General features: G+C 50.4%; 1 protein-coding gene across 1 annotated transcript; it reads right to left on the reverse strand.

Moving 5' to 3' along the window:
• Nucleotides 1-9,652: 9,652 nt before the first annotated feature.
• On the reverse strand, nucleotides 9,653-11,333 carry NUPR1 (nuclear protein 1, transcriptional regulator). The gene is made up of 3 exons (XM_040463593.1): nucleotides 11,056-11,333; nucleotides 10,505-10,654; nucleotides 9,653-9,949 (listed from the first exon to the last, which is right to left on the reverse strand). The coding sequence occupies exons 1-2, from the start codon at nucleotides 11,165-11,167 to the stop codon at nucleotides 10,518-10,520; spliced, it is 249 nt and encodes an 82-aa protein (XP_040319527.1). The 5' UTR covers nucleotides 11,168-11,333; the 3' UTR covers nucleotides 9,653-9,949; nucleotides 10,505-10,517.
• Nucleotides 11,334-17,614: the final 6,281 nt, after the last annotated feature.

The raw sequence follows: 17,614 nt of genomic DNA on the forward strand, positions 1-17,614 counted from the left end.
CTGTTAGAAGCCAGTGGAGAGAGCATTTCAGATAGAAAGGACAACGTGAAAACAGAGTAGATGCTTGGTCAATATTTACCGAGCGCCAACTCAGTATGTCCGGGCATTGTTCTAGATATTTGAGTTCAGCAGTGAATGGGGCCAATGGAACGTTCTGCCTTCACAGAACTTATACTGAATGGAATAAAGTTAAAATTATATTATAATTATAAAATTATACAAATTAAAGTGATATAAAATGTAATCAAATGCTTCTATGTGCCCAGGTACTTTTCAACTACTGGCTCATGGAATCCCTATGCTGGAGGTATTATTATTTATATTCATTATATGAAGAAGAAACTGAGGCCCAGAGGGGTTAAGGCTTTGTGCCCAAGGTTACCCAGCTAGTAAGCGGCAGCTCTGGGACTTGAACCCTGGACCTCTGGTCTTCTTAGCCATTTATACTATACTGCCTAGCAGAGCGGTTAGCATTTTGAACCTTCTCTATACATCAGACATCGCTCTAATGGCTTTACATGCCCAAACTCGTATATTTCTCAAAACAATCCAGTTTACGGATGCGGAAACCAAGGTTGATAACACAACAGTAGCAGGACTGAAATTTGAATCAAAACAGAACAGTTTGAGAGGCCACATCCTTCCCCCCCCCTTATGGAAGTCTAATTGACAAATAAAATTATAAGCTAAGTGTACGAGGTGCTGATCTGATACGTGTAAACACCGTGAATGTGTTTCTCCCTTGGTGTTAATGAACAATCCATCACCTCGTATCCCAACCCCCCCTTTTTTTTGGTGAGAACATTTAAGTTATAGTCTCTTAGCAAATTTCAATTCCACTACAGCCGTGGCAGTTCATGCTCCTGATCACTGGCACCAACAGCCTCTAATTGCGGAGGACACAGAAAGGAAGAGGGGCCAGAAAACAGAAACCCTGCTCAGGAGCAAAAGATAGCAAGAGGCCTACCCCTGAGGCCTCCTCTCCAAATGGTGCCAGGGTTCGAACTTTTTTTTTTTTTAAGGTTATTTATTTATTTATTTATTTTTGAGAGAGAGAGCGTGAGCACAGATGCAAGTGGGGAAGGGGCAGAGAGAGAGCATGGGGGGGGCGGGGAGAGAGAGAGAGAGAGAGAGAGAGAGAGAGAGAGAGAGAGAGAGAATTCCAAGCAGGCTTTGCATGGTCAGTGTGGAACCTGACGCGGGGCTCGAACTCACAAACCCTGAGATCGTGGCCTGAGCCAAAGCCGGATGCTTAATCCACTGAGCCACCTAGGCGCCCCAGGGTTCAATCTTGACAAAGAGATGATCCCTCCTGCAGTCACTGAAAGTGCCAGGAGCCCTACTGGCCCGGCCCCCCCACCCTAGGGTCCTCTCCGTGTTCCCTTGCACCGAGGATCTTGCCAGGGTGACTGTGATGAGCAGCCAGAAGAATGCGGGAAACAGTGACGCTGAAAGAGGGCAGAGGAGAGGGGCAAATAAGAGAGGGTGGGACCCAGGGAGCCTCCCAGCCACCCCCCCCTCCCCCCCCGGAGCTCCACACATCCCACCAGGAATCTCATGGCCATTCCCCCAAAGTCCAGAACCTCTCACCTGTCCGGGAGTAGGAATATGCACTCCAAGCTTTCTATAAATACCAGGAAACCCTCAGGAGCAGAGGGGTGGGGGGTGTCTCCCAAGGGAGACAGGGCCCTTGCTGCCAGAGGGGAAGCTGGAGTAGAGGTCAGAGGTCACAGCTATGTCAGGCCCCGCCCCTTCCACCTCCCGGACCCCCATCCTGGCTCACACTCTCCTCTGCAGGTGATAGACCAGCCCTGCTCCCAGGACCCTCTCGCAGAGATTGCTGGTCAGGACCTCGTGCCCTCACCGCTGTCCTTGCTGGTCTGAGCCCCAGAATCCAACTGACCGCCCGGTCCCAGAGGAGGAGAGCAGGGCAGGCCCAGACAACTCCTATAGAAGCAGCAGATACACTGACTCCAACACCGTTCTCATTCAAGGGGGAGCAGACGTCAACACAGCCCTAAAATAGGCCAGACTGCAGCAGGAGGTACAGAGGAGCATGGGGTTCGGGGTGAGGAGAGGGTGGTTCTCGTGAGAAACAGAGGAAGCTTCCTGCAGGTGAGAATCTCTGACCCAGACCTAGCGAATCGCGTTCCTTTTCAGCCTCGGTTTCTGCATCTGCAAAATGGGGGTGAGGACTATATTTGCCCGGTGAGGTTGTGGGGTGGGTCAACTCTGTCGGGCGATCAGACGGGGGAAAACTCTGGAAGGCAACACTGATTGTTGGGAATTAGTAGGATTCTGACAGGACGGGGTGGGAGGAGAAACGTCCCCGGTAAAAAGAGCGCTGTGAAGTGAGACTAGTCCTGACATACTCGTCCGCGAATGTTTATTGTGCACCTACTTGACCAGCCCTGAAGAAGAACTTAGCCTGAGGGGCGGGTGGTTGGGGTCTGAACACCACACTCAACAATATGGACTGTGTCAAATGGGCAGTGGGGAAGCATGTTAAGGAGGATGGTGACGGAGAGGGCGTCCCCAGAACACCTTTAGGAGACTCCCCAGGGCAGTGCACCTGCTCCACGGAGGGGCCCAAAGCACCAGACTTAGGGGAGGAGGGGTCAGCGAAAGCAGAAGAGAGAACACTTAGGTCACCCAGCCCAGGCCCTGCCTTCTGCCTCTGGTCACTGAGCCCCTGCCCTTAGTGCTTCGGGCTTCTTGGCTGCCAGCGGTCACCTCCCCTAACCCCAGACAATAAATTAGTAAGCAAAATGCATAGTATGTTAGATGGGTACTATGTGCTCTTTTAATAAAGAGGAATTTCAGCACAAATGACTCCCTAACTTCCTTCTGGTCTTCACTTAAAGGCCCTCACAGCTCAGTGAGGCTTTCCCTAACCAAGGCGTGTTTTATTTTTTTTTAATGTTTATTTATTTTTGACGGACAGTGAGAGAGAGACAGAGAGACAGAGCATGAGTGGGGAGGGGCAGAAAGAGAGGAAGACACAGAATCCGAAAGCAGGCTCCGGGCTCTGAGCTGTCAACACAGAGCCTGACCCAGGGCTCAAACTCACGGACCACGAGGGGCGCCTGGGTGGCGCAGTCGGTTAAGTGTCCGACTTCAGCCAGGTCACGATCTCGAGGTCCGTGAGTTCGAGCCCCGCATCAGGCTCTGGGCTGATGGCTCAGAGCCTGGAGCCTGTTTCCGATTCTGTGTTTCCCTCTCTCTCTGCTCCTCCCCCGTTCATGCTCTGTCTCTCTCTGTCCCAAAAATAAATAAACGTTGAAAAAAAAATAAAAAAAAAAAACAAAAACAAACAAACAAAAAAAAACCTCACGGACCACGAGATCATGGCCTGAGCCGAAGTGGGATGCTCAACTTACTGAGCCACCCAGATGCCCCCCCCGCAACTGAGGCATTTTAAATTGCACACACCCTGCTGAAATTATTTTGTTTGTTCACTTTTATTGTTTGTCCCCACTGGAATGTGAGCTCCATGAGAAGAGAACTGGTTTACTGTTGTACTCATAGCTTCTAGAATATTCCCTGGCTCCATAAATATGTGTCGAAGGAATAAATGATTATTTCCTCAAACAGTAAAACACACACACACACACACACACACACACACACTCCAACAAAACTTCTCCAAACCAGTTCTCCAGAAAAGAGAGAACAGGATAAGCCTGCACAGAGCTGGTGTAAGCATTCCGTGAAATGATTACAAATGAACTTCAATTTTATAACTCAAATGTAAGGCAAAAGTTAGAGGGAGGATGTGTTCAGTCAGGAGGACTGAACCCAAGGGGATGGTGCTCATCCTCTGATTCCACAGCATTCACTGCTTTTGTAATCAGAAAAGCAAAGTATAGGGACGCCTGGGTGGCTCAGTCGGTCGAGCGTTGGATTTCAGCTCAGGTCATGGTCTCGAGGTTCGTGGGTTCGAGCCCCACGTCAGGCTCTGTGATGACAGCTCAGAGCCTGGAGCCTGCTTCAGATCCTGTGTCTCTCTCTCTCTGCCCCTCCCCCGCTCATGCTCTGTCTCACTCTGTCAAAAATAAATAAACATTAAAAAAATTATAAAAAAAAAAAAAGTGTACCTTCTTTTACACAGAAAAGGAAGTGCTTCTAGTTGTCAGAGACCTGGGCCTAGTGTCTGGCCCCTGGGGAAAGGTACCCCTGTGTGGGCCAGACTGCTTGCTCAGGGACTCTGGGGATGGGTTGTTCTTCCTTCTTTGCTTTCTCCAGCCTGGCACTCCCTGAAGGCCACAGAGCTCTCTGGAAAGGTTGGATGTGGGAATCAGCACACCGAGTCTACTCCCAGCTCAGCCTGTGACTGCCAGTGAACCCATAACCCAGGCCTTTGCCCTCCCACAGGACTTTGGCATTTGCCAAAGTGTGATAATAATAATTACCATGCGGGGCACCTGGGTGGCTCCGTTGGTTGGGCGTCCGACTCTTGGTTTCGGCTCAGGTCATGATCTCATGTTTGTGAGTTTGAGCCCCGCATCCGGCTCTGTGCAGACAGTGTGGAACCTGCTTGGGATTCTGTCTCCTTCTCTCTCTGCCCCTCCCCCCCTCACGCTCCCTCTCTCAAAAATAAATAAATAAACCTTAAAAATATATATATTTAAAAAAATAATAATTGCTGTGGTTGAATAATATTTTTATGCTTTATTATTGAAGTCAAGTTGGTGTAGAACATGTAAGTTTCAGGTGTAACGTGATAATTCGACGTTGGTATGCACTACAGAGTGATCGCCCACCAGTGATCACTGGTTACCATCCATCACCGTGCAATTTTTGTACACAAACCAAGGTGGAGTTTCCCCACATCTCCTTTGATGCTCATCCCATTCCTGGTAAGTCAGTGAGGGCCATGTGGCTTTCATTGCTACGGCGAAGGGATGTCAGTACGGTTTCATTTTTAGTTCAACAGCCGTGGGGGACTGAAGGCACAGAGGATCGCAGCGACCCGAATAGCAAGGTGGATGGGGTGGGGGTGGGGCCAACTTTAAGGTACTCCCCAAGTCAGGGAAGAAGGGAAGCAATTTGAAAAGGAAACGAGGAGAAGTTAGAACTGGCGTGTCCCCACAGAGTCCAGGCCACGCTCGTTTTGAACAGTATGGAGAGATCTGAGGACGGAAGGGACTGTGCCCCCTTTTCCAGTGGAGGACAGGCCCCAGATGTATCCCTGCCCCCAGGTGTGGGAGGTGGCCCGGAGCACACAAAGAGCAGAAAGGACAAGGGGGTGCCTGGTGGCTCAGTCAGTTAAGCATCTGACTCTTGATTTTAGCTAAGGTCATGATCTCATGGTTCAGGAGTTTGAGCCCCTCATGGGGCTCTGTGCTGACAGCGTGGAGCCTGCTTGGGATTATCTCTCTCTGCCTCTCCCCTGATTGTGCTCGCTCTCTCACAAAATAAATAAATAAACATTAAGATAAAAAAAGAAAAGAAAGGACAGGAAGGGCAGTGGCAGGGACACGGTGGCAGATGGCAATGTACCAAGGGGATGTTGAGGCCTCGAGCATTCCACGCCCCTTCCCAGCTCTGCTCCTGATCAACCCTGGAGAAAGGAGAGAAAGGAGGGCAAACTGACCCCATCAGACACCTGCTGCCAGCAGAAAAGGAGCACCGTGTATCAACCTAAACAATAGATTGCATTTCTTGCACGCCGGAACTCTGTCTCCGGGTCACTGTTTTAATCAAGCACTTACATGCTGCTTACTATGCACTTTGCAACACTTCCTTGCTTAATCGCAGCAAGGACCCCGTGCTTAATGTTACTGGAATTCCTATTTTACACGTGGGGAAACTGAGACTAGAAAGGTCAGGTAAGCAGCCCGAGGTCACACAGAGGATGAGGGAGCAGGGACTTGAACCCACAGAGTCTGGGTCCAGAGCCCATTGTGTCTGCTTCTCTGCTGTTTCCTTAAGGTCTTGTTCTGGGTCAGGTGCCCTGCGAAGTGCTTGAGAGACTCCATTTCCTCCTCAAAACCATTCCGGGGGGTGGGTGTACTTTTCATCTCCTGTCTACAGATGTGGAAATTAAGGTGCAGGATAAACTGGGGCGCCGGGGAGGCTCAGTCGGATGAGCGTCTGACTTTGGCTCAGGTCATGATCTCACGATTTGTGAGTTCGAGCCCCACTTGCAGATGGGATCTGGACTTGGGCCCAGGGGGCCCTGAGGCTGTTCCAGTCACTATTGCCGTGTAACCATCCCCAAACGTCAGGCTGTGAAATGACCGTTTGGTCACACGCTGCGTCTGTGGGTGGGGAATTAGAGCTGGCTTGTCTCTGGCGCCCCAATATGTTGTTGGGCCTCATCCGGGAAGACTCAGATGCCAGAGGTGACACGGCGGCTGGGGCTGGAAATCGTCAGCGGGTTCCCTTCGCTCACACGTCTGGAGCCGGAGGATGGCTTTCAGCTGGGACTTCCGCGGGGCTGAAGACCAGAATGACATCAGCACGTGGCCTTTCCATGTCGTGTCTCTACGTGTGTCGCTTCGGACTTTCTTGCAGCAGGGTGACTGCGCTCCAAGAACCCCAGAGAGCAAAGTTCCCCCCGCGTTCAAAAGGAGCACAGTCCCCCATCTCCCATTCGATAGGAGGGTGGCAAGGCCCCACGGTAAGGAGGGCGTGTGGCTTGGGAGCGCTTGCAGTGATGACCCTATTTGTTAAGTGCAGTGTGAGACAAAAGCCCCGTGCACCTGACGCCTTCACGCTTCACTGCACGTTAGACTCACTCTCCCAACTCCCAATGCCTGGCCTCCACCTCGGACCAACGAAATCAGACTCTCTGGGAGGGGAAGCCAGGCAGCCGTGTCTTTAACGCACCTGCGACCAGGTGATTACAAGGCGGCCTTCTCCCATGTATGCAGAGCACCTGGCGGAGTGTCTGGCTCCGAAACAACCCCTGTTTCTCCGAGTGTGAACGCCCGTGACCCTTAGCACACAAGGTCATCCGAGGTGTGCGCAGGTGGACTGAAAGAAGTGATATTAGGTGTCTTTCTACGATCTTCGAGTTATGACAAGTGATTGTGGTTTTCCAGTTTGGGTGGTGATGTAGTCTCCTTTTAAAGTGCGTTTGAGTGGAAAAGGTAAGGAGGTAATTTGAAAAATTCTAGGCAAACAATGGTACAGCCTAAATGCACGTAGGGCAGAAATCAAGAAAGTGCTGTGTGAAAGATGAGGCGGGGAAAAGCCTCAGGCAGACTATCAATGATGGTGGCCATGACTCTTCCTAGTACTGGCATTACCTTTAAGGAGTGCCAGTTAAAATCAACTTTGGGTGCTTTTGAAATTGGAAAAAATAGGGGCGCCTGGGTGGCGCAGTCGGTTAAGCGTCCGACTTCAGCCAGGTCACGATCTCGCGGTCCGTGAGTTCGAGCCCCGCGTCAGGCTCTGGGCTGATTCAGGCTGAGAGCCTGGAGCCTGTTTCCGATTCTGTGTCTCCCTCTCTCTCTGCCCCTCCCCCGTTCATGCTCTGTCTCTCTCTGTCCCAAAAACAAATAAACGTTGAAAAAAAAAAATTGGAAAAAATACACAGCCCTGAGAGCTGAGTGGGCAGAAGAGGACTAGGTGTTGGTGAAGCAAACCCCGTAGTGAGTTTCCAGATTCTCGGCAAGGAGCTGGGAATCCTTAGAATTGTGGCAACTTGGTGGGGAAACTTCTGCAAGCTCCCAAGGGGAAATAGAAGTCAGTCATCCCTCTGTTCTCAGGAGGACCCCTAGAAACTAAGGAGACAGACATTACATGCAACTAGGGGACCAAAAAAAAGGGGGGTAAAAAGTGGGTGGAACAGTAGAGGGGTGTTCTGGACAGGTAGAGTCAAGAACAGGTTCTTGTCCTGACTGCGTCCCCAGTCTTCGTATGAGTTTTAGCCCCTGCCCCATCAGGCCTTGATTTTCCCTTCCGCGAAGGGCAGAGTGGGGCTCTAACATCCAGGATCCTTTCAGATCCAAACATTCAGTAATTCCAAGAATTATCTGGTTCCGGGAACAGCCACATAAAGGCCTCCCAGGCAGAGTTTGTGCCAAGGTAGGGCGAGGCCAGGGAGGGCCAATCACAGGCCAGGAGTGAGGGTAGCGTATGGGGCCTCCTGGCAAAGTGTCAAAGGACCCAGAAGACAGGGAGTGGCCACGTTCGGCCACAGACACAGCGCTTTGCAGCCTTTGTTTTCTCCTTTGAAGTAGACCTTTTGACAGGAAAAGAAACAGGCTCAGAAGGAGTAGTAATTAACCAGAAATGAACTAACATCTAGGATTCCACATTGTCGTACAGGTTATCCTCAGGCATATAGTAAAAAGGGAAAGACCTGGGCTTCAAAAATTAGACGGACCTAAGTTCAAAATCCCAGCTCCTCCAAGTTGTGGCTGTGTGACTTTGGGCAAATTACTTAACTTCTCTTAACCTCGGTTTTCTGGTCTGTAAAATAGGATCAGATAACATTATGCCTATTGGATTAGTGTAAGGGTTAAATGGAACAGTGCCTGTAAAACACCTGTCACAGAGTAGTAGCCCAATTACCTGGGGGCTGTTGCCATGATTTTCTAAAGCTGACACACCAGATCTGTGCTGGGCTGAGGCCTTCCTCTGTTCATACTCTTAGGTCCCTAACTAAGAACAATTGCCTCCACGTTGTGCAGCCTAGGGCTTATATGGAAGGGCAGGAGAAAAAGAAAAATGCTTTGCCCAGGACCAGACCTAGGGCTTTTCTCCCCACACCACCCCCCTGCCTTGTGCTGAGTCTGCTGGTGGAAAATGTTTCTTGCCAGTTTTTTCCCCAGGTTTCACATCCCCGCCCTCCCCAAGTTTTGGCGAACACGTGGCTAAGCACCTGAATACTATGTCTCCCAACCTCTCCGGTAGTTGGGCGTGGCCATGTGATTAAATTCTGGCCAGATGTAACGTATTCTACTTTTAGGTCATGGTCTTCAAAATGAATTGGTGTGGCTTCCCCCACTCCCTTTCCACGGGTTGAGATGCAGATCTGATTGGTGGCAGACGCCGAAGCAGCGAGTGTGGACCCCAAAGTGGAAGCCATGTTTGGAGCGTGGCGGAACAATGAGTTCAAAGTAGCTGGAATCCCTGACGTGGTCAAGTTGTCATCTTAGCCCAAGAGTACTGACTGTTGGAGCTGCTACGTGACAGAGAGAGAACTTTCTATCCCGTTTTGAGACTTCAGTACAGCAGCCCCCGAGTAACCTGGGGCAAGTCCCTTCATGTTCTAAATCTCGGTGTTCTCCGTTTTGCAGACGGCACCATAAAGAACAGTCACTTCAAAAGGTGGTTTTATATGAAAATGACATGATCAGTAAGATTGTTTATTCCGAAAAGGGAGAGGAGCTGGGGAGGGTCTGGGGAGGGGGCTTCTTTCACAGGCAGCATGACAAGGAAGCAGGACATTTCCGTGCATTTCCTAAGAGACCACAGAGGCACATTTGCCAAAACCTCTGCGTACCAAAATAAAACAAAAGCAGCCAGGCTGGCCTCTGCCCGTCCCTACCAAACCGGGGACGCCCTCTCCCAGACACATATAACCCAAGACAAAAACCGTTCTTGTTGGTTCATGCAGAGGCAGACATATGCAGGCAGGGACAAGAAACAAACAAAACCACACAGAGGGAGGGGGGACAAAATTCCACACACAAGCTGCAACTGCTGAATTTTATTTATTGTCCTTGCCACCCTTAAGGGGTTCCAGTTTCTTTGGTGTCTTTCCTTCGGGGTGGGGGGTACCTTTCGTGACGCTGCCTCTCCATTCCCTTCGTCTTGCTCCTCACCCCTAGCTTGTCCTTTTTCTGGGGCTTGGTGGCCCCTCAGAGCCTAGTCAGGTAGGGTAAGTCCCGGGGTGGAGTGGGAGGGCAGGCAGGCCTGGATCCCTCCCCCAGGTGCCAATTCTCCGCAGTCCTGTCTCCATCGCTGTGTGGTATCCGTGCTGTAGCCTCATCTGGGGCAAGGAAAGAGAGTGACAGTTCTAATTCTGGGTTCTAACTCTTCCTCTCCCGGTCACTTGCTCTGGGTCTCCAGGGAAGGACCCTATCCTCTCTGGGCCTCTGTTACCCTCTCCGTAAACCAAATTTCCCTCCAATTGCAAAGGTTCTGTGTTTCCCCTTTTGCTCTGGCCACCAGGAAACTCGGAGTCCGATGTGTGTCTCATTTTATTCTATGTTGAGACAATCGTTCTTTTTTTTCTTTTTTAATTTTTTAATGTTTATTTTTGAGAGAGGGAGAGAGACAGAGTGTGAGCAGGGGAGGGGCAGAGAGAGAAGGAGACACAGAACCCGAAGCAGGCTCCAGGTTCTGAGCTGTCAGCACGGAGCCCGGCGAGGGGTTTGAACTCGTGAACTGCGAGACCGTGACCTGAGCTGAAGTCAGACAGCCAACTGACTGAGCCACCCAGGCACCCCGAGACGACAGTTCTTGGAACCTTGCTCCCCACCTGACCACACACATTCAGGCATGTCCTTTGGAGGCAGAGGGACTTCTACCCCTGACTCTTTACCTCCAGCTCTGCCTCAAGACCGTGCCCCTCGCTTTTTCCGCTCCGTGTTCTGAAGCTTGGTCACCAGCTTCCTCTCGTGGCCACCGGGGCTGGGGCGGTTGGTGTTGGCGGCAGCTTCTCTCTTGCTGCGACCTTTCCGACCTCCTGCTCCTGGGAACCAGTCAAGAGGCCGAGGTGAGGTGGACGGAGGCCTGACACATCCAAGGAGAGGCAGGGGGTTGGGAGTGCGGGGTGGAAAGAGCATGGGTTGGAGGAAGCGGACTGGAGAGTGGTCACCATATAGCTTTGGGGCACTTGTAACCCCTGTCTCCCCATCTGTGAAATGAGGGTCCCCCATGATCTGTTGTTGCCCCCAAATTCTAGGGGCATGTGAGGTCCCAGGGCTGAGCAGGACAGCACTAAGGGGAGGAGGGGTTGGAAGGGGTGACTGGAGGGGTCAAGGGAACAGGTTAGAGAAGGGTGGGGGGTGGGGAGGAGTCCAAGGAGGAATCCTAGTGGGGGGGTGGGGGTAGAAGGTAAGGGACCAGGAAGGTGACCGGGCCAGACCTTACCCAGGTAAGAAGGAGCCAGGTTATAGAGGTCATACTCATCCAGGCTGAGGTCTTCGTCCTCCGGACCTGGGGGCTGCTGGGCCGGGCTGGCTGCTTGCGGGAAGGTGGCCATCACACCTGACTTTCCCTTGCTGTCTCCCTGCCGTCTCCCAACGCTTTGTTTGTGTCTGGTTTCCTGACACCTCCCTGTTCACGGGCCCCAACTTATAAGGCCACGTGTCCTCCCCAGGCCCTGTCTGATGCAATCTGGCCCTTTCCCAGAACCCGACCCAGTAAACAGCAATCACGAGAGGGGAAAAGAGTCGGTCCTGTGAGTCCCAGCCCCTTCCCCTCGCCTCCTCCCTCTCACTGGGGCTCGCCCAGCTGGGTATTTTTCCACAGAGGAGATCCCCGCCCCTCAGGGAGGAGGAGGAAAGAGGCAGAGTCTGAGCATAAACAATCCTTGGGATCATGGCCAGTGGGGATCGGAGGGCCTCACCTGGCCGACTCCTTCCTGTCCGTCCCCTGCCCCCTGCCACACAGCTGACCCCATCCCAATTCTGCCTTAGACGCAGGACCCTGGTGGCAGATTATGAAGAACACTCCATGAAATAGGTCAGCTGTTCTCACCCCGAACACACCCAACACCCCTTTTTGATAAGAAACATCTGGAAACCCCCCTTCATATCCCGAGCTAGGAAGGGGGGGGTGTGGTGATGGAGTGGGTCCCTAGGTAGTTTCCCTCACCCAACAGGGTGCAGATTCTGGAGCCAGCTGCCCTGGGTTCAAACCTCTGGTCCACTACTTCCTGGGTGACCCCAGACAAGTCACTTAACCTCTCTGTGCCTCGGTTTTCTCCTCTGTACAAATGAAGATGATAATCATTGCGTTGACTTCACAGGGTTGGTGAGAGAATCGAATGAGACACCTCAGGGAAGGACACTTGCGACAGTGCCTGGCATGCTCCTACGGTCTTAGTTTCCCTATGAGTTATTCGCACAATTTCCAAACAACTCAATGATGCTGTCACCGTAATGGGAAGGCGACGTGAAAGGAAACCCACTTATGCTGCAATAATGTGTTTCAAACCATGGAAATGCTGAGGGAGAAGACATTGCGGAGTAAACAGGCATTTGGGCCTACTTAATATGAACGAAAGGAAGGGATTCAGATAAGAAATGCGTGAAGATGGAATGTTCCACACTTGCCTGAAGGGATCTGCTCGTGTGGGTTGAGCTGACCCAGAGAGGGCCACACCCGGGGTGGCCCACTCACACTTTCCCTGGGGTTTATGTGCCAAATCCCAGGGCCGGCGCTGAGGACCTTCTCGGGCTTAGCCAGGTGTTTAAATTCTCTACTCACTTGCCCACCTTGCTGTGAGTCCATTCAAACACCATTCCCTCTCAGTGCTGCCTAAATTTTACCTCCCCCAAAACCCTGTAATAACCCAGTCTCATTCTGTGTTTAACACGAAGAGGCACTTCTGCTCCCGTTTCTCCCTAGCCTGAGCCAGAATTAACTTTAGTTTTTGTTTTTCAGGTTTGGTTGATATGTGAGTTCCTGAACATCCAGGAAATGAAAGTGAGGTCACCTGAATAAAACAGAGCTTGGGACAATCACAGACGGACCGAGGGCAGGCCGCCCCACAATGTGCCGCTTCAGCATATTGGCTATTTTATTTTATTTTATCTTATTTTTTCAATGTTTATTGCTGAGAGAGAGAGGGGCGGAGAGGCAGAGAGAAAGGGAGAGAGAGAATCCCAAGCAGGCCCACACGGTCAGTGCAGAGCCCGATGCGGGGCTCGAACCCACGAACGGTGAGCTCGTGACCTGAGCTGAAACCAAGAGTCAAATGCGTAACCAACGAAGCCACCCAGGCACCCCTAGCATATTGATTATTTTATTTAAAAAAAATTTTTTTTTAAACATTTATTTATTTTTGAGACAGAGAGAGACAGAGCATGAACGGGGGAGGGTGAGAGAGAGGGAGACACAGAATCCGAAACAGGCTCCAGGCTCTGAGCTGTCAGCACAGAGCCCGACGCGGGGCTCTAACTCACGGACTGCGAGATCATGACCTGAGCCGAAGTCGGCCGCTTAACCAACTGAGCCACCCAGGCGCCCCGTATATTGATTACTTTAAATAAAAGTTACTTCAGAGACAACCTGTGGTGAGAAGGGCAGACCCTCCTCAGTCGCCGAGAGCAGGAAATAAATCTCCCAGGTGAAAGTTAAGGAGGTAAAGAGACACCCTGATCACCAGACATAGGAGATTTAGAGCCAAGATGTCCGTGATTTTTTTACTCATTTCCTATCCCAGCCCAAAATCTGTTTAGAATTGCTTACAAATTAAAGCTCCCCAAGTTAAGTTCTCTTTCTCCTTTCAATTCCTCATGGATTTATGGTCTCTTCGTCGAAAAGGATAAAAACTGCCTGCTTTGGTCATTTTTGTTAGGTCTCAATTTCATGACGGGGGCCCCCATGCGTGCATAATAAAACTTCGCTTTTTCCTGTTGTTTATCTGTCTCGTGTCCATTCAATTCTTAGTCCAGCTGGAAGCTTCTGAAGGACAGGGGAAGAATTTTTCCTTCCCACGAATACTAACAGACCAGATGATCAGGGGCAGAGGAAAATAACCTTAAACCAAGATGCCACACGCAGGCAAATTAAGGTGGAGACAATGAGGAAATACGCGGTTCCTACAAGGCAGGAGACTTCACCACTGCATGTGATGGAGTACATTCTAGCCTCACGTCCTCATAAAGGAGCGTTTTAGCTTCATGACTGTCTAGCAGGACAAACGTCTGCACCCTGTCGTGGTCACTACCAAGAACACCCGCGCGCCGAGCGTCCAAATTCCCGAGCTGCCCAGGCCCCTGTACGAGCTGCGAGATCCTGGGCTCCCTTCTGACTTTCCATCGGCTCAGCTGCACGGGGAAGATGGTGACAGAAGCACTAGGTGCGACGGGCCTTTGTCCTGAGCCGGCACAGTGTAGATCGCTATTTCCTCCGATCTTTGGAGAAGGGAAATTGAAGCTCCGAGAGCAACTTGCTCAAGGTCACACGGCTGGTGAGTGGTGAAGGATCCCTCCCGAGGTCTACCTGACCTCAGTTCCAGCCTGGTTCTAGATCAGCACGGCTGGCCAAACACTGGCAAGCTTTTGGCGGCCATGCCTAGGGAAGCACCTGTCAGGGATTCCTTCCTTCCGCCCTCCCTGTCCCTCCTCCCTTCCCCTTGAATGATTAGGACTTGCTTTGGACCAGGCTGGGTGCTAAGGATTCCCCATTTTTACCCCATGACCCTCATTTTATTATACTTTCCCCATAGAGATCACTGATGGGAATATCCTTTTTTCTTTGTTTCCCTCTACGTGATATGTCCCCACTCGAATGCAATCCTGGTTTGGTTCAGTTAGTGGCTAAAGGAGTAGGCTCTGCTTGGGTCCAAAGCTTGGTTCTTGTACCTGTTCGTCTTGTGCCCTGAGAGAAGTTATTTAGCCTCTGTGTGTCTCAGTTTCCTCATCTGTAAGATGAGATTAACGATGATACCTACCTGGTGGGATTGTTAGAAGGATTAAAAGGCCAATTCGTGTCAAGGCGCAGAACAATGCCCAGAACAGAGTAAGTGGTCAATACACGTGAGCTGTTATTATTATCGTCATTCACGAAGGCAGGAATCTCATCTATCTTGTTGTATCCCCGGTCCCTGGAACACAGTCAGTGCTCAATAAATGATCAGTTGAGTCCGCAAAGCTCTTTTAAGGTCGGTGGGTTTTTCAGCTTCTTGGTGCCGTGCTCTGGGGGAACTGAGAGCCCCAACCCTAGTCCCACAGAAGACTGTGAAGACAGTGTGACCGTTCTCCGTGGAGCCAGGGAGGAACGTTTCCTGGCCTTGATCCTGCAGGTGCTATTAGAAGAAAGCCCAGATCCCAGGGGAGCGGGGCAGACAGAGGGAGGGTGGCCAAGAGAGAAGGGACTTTTGGGAACCCATGGCATGGACCTGTAGGGCCCAGAAGGTGACTCAGTGGGAAAAGTTGAAGTGTGTTTTCCCATTCTCTACTCTCCAGGTAAATACGTGTAATCGGCCAAGAGGAAGTTTATTTTCTTTCTACGTATGACTGTACCTTCGTGACATTCCAGGAGATGGCCAGGCACACCTATTACAACCCAGTGTGATCTGCACGTAACCCGGAGTAAACCCCGGGGGCGCTGGGGAGCTCTCAGGAAGGTACCCAACCCAATGGGAGTGAGGAGGGTGGGGGACAGTTGGGAGAGGATCACAGCAGGTTTCCTAGAGGCAGTGAACCCTGAACAAAAATGACTGAGAAAGAGGGGTGCCTGGGTGGCTCGGTCAGTTAAGCATCCAACTCTTTTTTTTTTTTTTCAACGTTTATTTATTTTTGGGACAGAGAGAGACAGAGCATGAACGGGGGAGGGGCAGACAGAGAGGGAGACACAGAATCGGAAACAGGCTCCAGGCTCCGAGCCGTCAGCCCAGAGCCCGACGCAGGGCTCGAACTCACGGACCGCGAGATCGTGACCCGGCCGAAGTTGGACGCTTAACCGACTGCGCCACCCAGGCGCCCCCCCCAACTCTTGATTTCTGCTCAGGTCATGCTCTCACGGTTCGTAGAATCGAGCCCAGCATCGGGCTCTGCCCTGACACTGTGCAGCATGCTTGGGATTTCCTCTCTCCCTCTCTCTCTCTGCCCTTCCTCCATTCATACTCTCTCTCTCTCAAAATTAAAAAAGAAAAAAGAGAAAGACACCAAAACACATCCAACTCCACGAGTTAAACTGGCCAAGTCAGGAAAGCGTGGACAGCTCAAAGGATGTGCAGGTGTTTTTGGCTCAAAGGATCTGGAGATTCCCAGGCTGAAGGCAGATAACGTAATCAAGCTGGGCTGGTGGCATCCCTGGGTACCAAAGAGACGAAGAAACCTAAATGTGGTGAAATAAAATGGGTCCGCCTGACTTTATAGCAGCAGGTCCAGAGACACCCCCCAAACCCGGCAGCTGACTTGCAATTATTCTTGGCTGTGCACTACCATCACCTTGAAGACAAGTGGGTGCGTTCTCTCCATGGGCAGTTTGGCAACGCTGTTCAGAATGTTAAATATGCCGTGATATTGTAGTTCTACTTACAGAGTCTCCTGAGGAAATGCTCCTGCGGAAATGGCCTTGTTTATAATAGTGAAAAGCTGGAAACAAGCTAAGCATCCAACAGAAGGTGACCGATCAGCATTCTTTGGTGAAATACTCCGTAGCCTTTAAAAACAATAAACTACGGAGGTGCCTGGGTGGCTCAGGCGGTTGGGCATCCGACTTCGGCTCAGGTCACGATCTCATGGTTTGTGAGTTCGAGCCCCACGTCGGGCTCTGTGCTGACGGCTGGAAGCCTGGAGCCTGCTTCCGATTCTGTGTCTCCCCCCTCTCTCTGCCCCTCCCCTGCTCATGCTCTGTCTCTCTCTCTCTCTCAATAATGAATAAATGTTAAAAAAACAACAACAATAAGTTATGTCTCTGGCTCTGATGAGAAAGTCGTCATGAATGAGAAAAACAAGTTGCAGAACATTATGTGTACTATAATCCTAACTTTTACATTACGCTGTTTAATTTTTTATGTATTTACTTATTTATTTTTCCAAATATTTCTCTTTTTTTATTTAATTTATTTTTTTTTAATTTACGTCCAAGTTAGCATACAGTGTAACAATGATTTCAGGAGTAGATTCCTTAGTGCCTCTTCCCCATTTAGCCCATCCTCCCTCCCACAACCCCTCCAGTAACGCTCTGTTCTCCGTATTTAAGAGTCTTTTATGTTTTGTCCCCCTCCTTGTTTTTATATGATTTTTGCTTCCCTTCCCTTGTGTTCATCTGTTCTGTGTCTTAAAGTCTTCATATGAGTGAAGTCATATGATATTTGTCTTTCTCTGACTGACCAATTTCACTTAGCATCATACCCTCTAGTTCCATCCCCGTAGTTGCAAATGGCAAGATTTCATTCTTTTTGACTGCCGAGTAATACTTCATTGTATATATAGATACCACATCTTCTTTATCCATTCATCCATTGATGGACATTTGGGCTCTTTCCATACTTTGGCTATTGTTGAGAGTGCTGCTATAAACATCGGGGTGCAGGTGTTTTTATTTATTTTTAAGAGAGAAAGACAGCCTGAGCGGGGGAGGGGCAGAGAGAGGGAGACAGAATCTGAAGCAGGCTCCAGGCTCTGAGCTGTCAGCACAGAACCTGACATGGGGCTCAAACTCTTGAACCGCAAGATCATGGCCTGAGCTGAAGTTAGACACCTAACTGACTGAGCCACCCAGACGCCCCTTACATTACAGTTTTTGAAATAATATAAGTAACTGTGTATAATACATTGTTTTCAGCATAAAATAGGTATCACACTTCCTCTGGTAAATAAAGAAGATGGATGGTCAGTTAAAACAATCTTGAATGAGTCTAGAGTGATAAATTCTATTCCTGGAACACTCCCTAGAAATCAGTGAACCCAACCCCTTTACCAGAGGAGGAAGGAAGGGCAAGACAGGCTAGCATTCACTATTCTACAAA

The sequence above is a fragment of the Herpailurus yagouaroundi genome, unplaced genomic scaffold (assembly GCF_014898765.1).
Source record: "Herpailurus yagouaroundi ecotype Mexico unplaced genomic scaffold, PumYag 410, whole genome shotgun sequence".
NCBI lineage: Eukaryota > Metazoa > Chordata > Mammalia > Carnivora > Felidae > Herpailurus > Herpailurus yagouaroundi.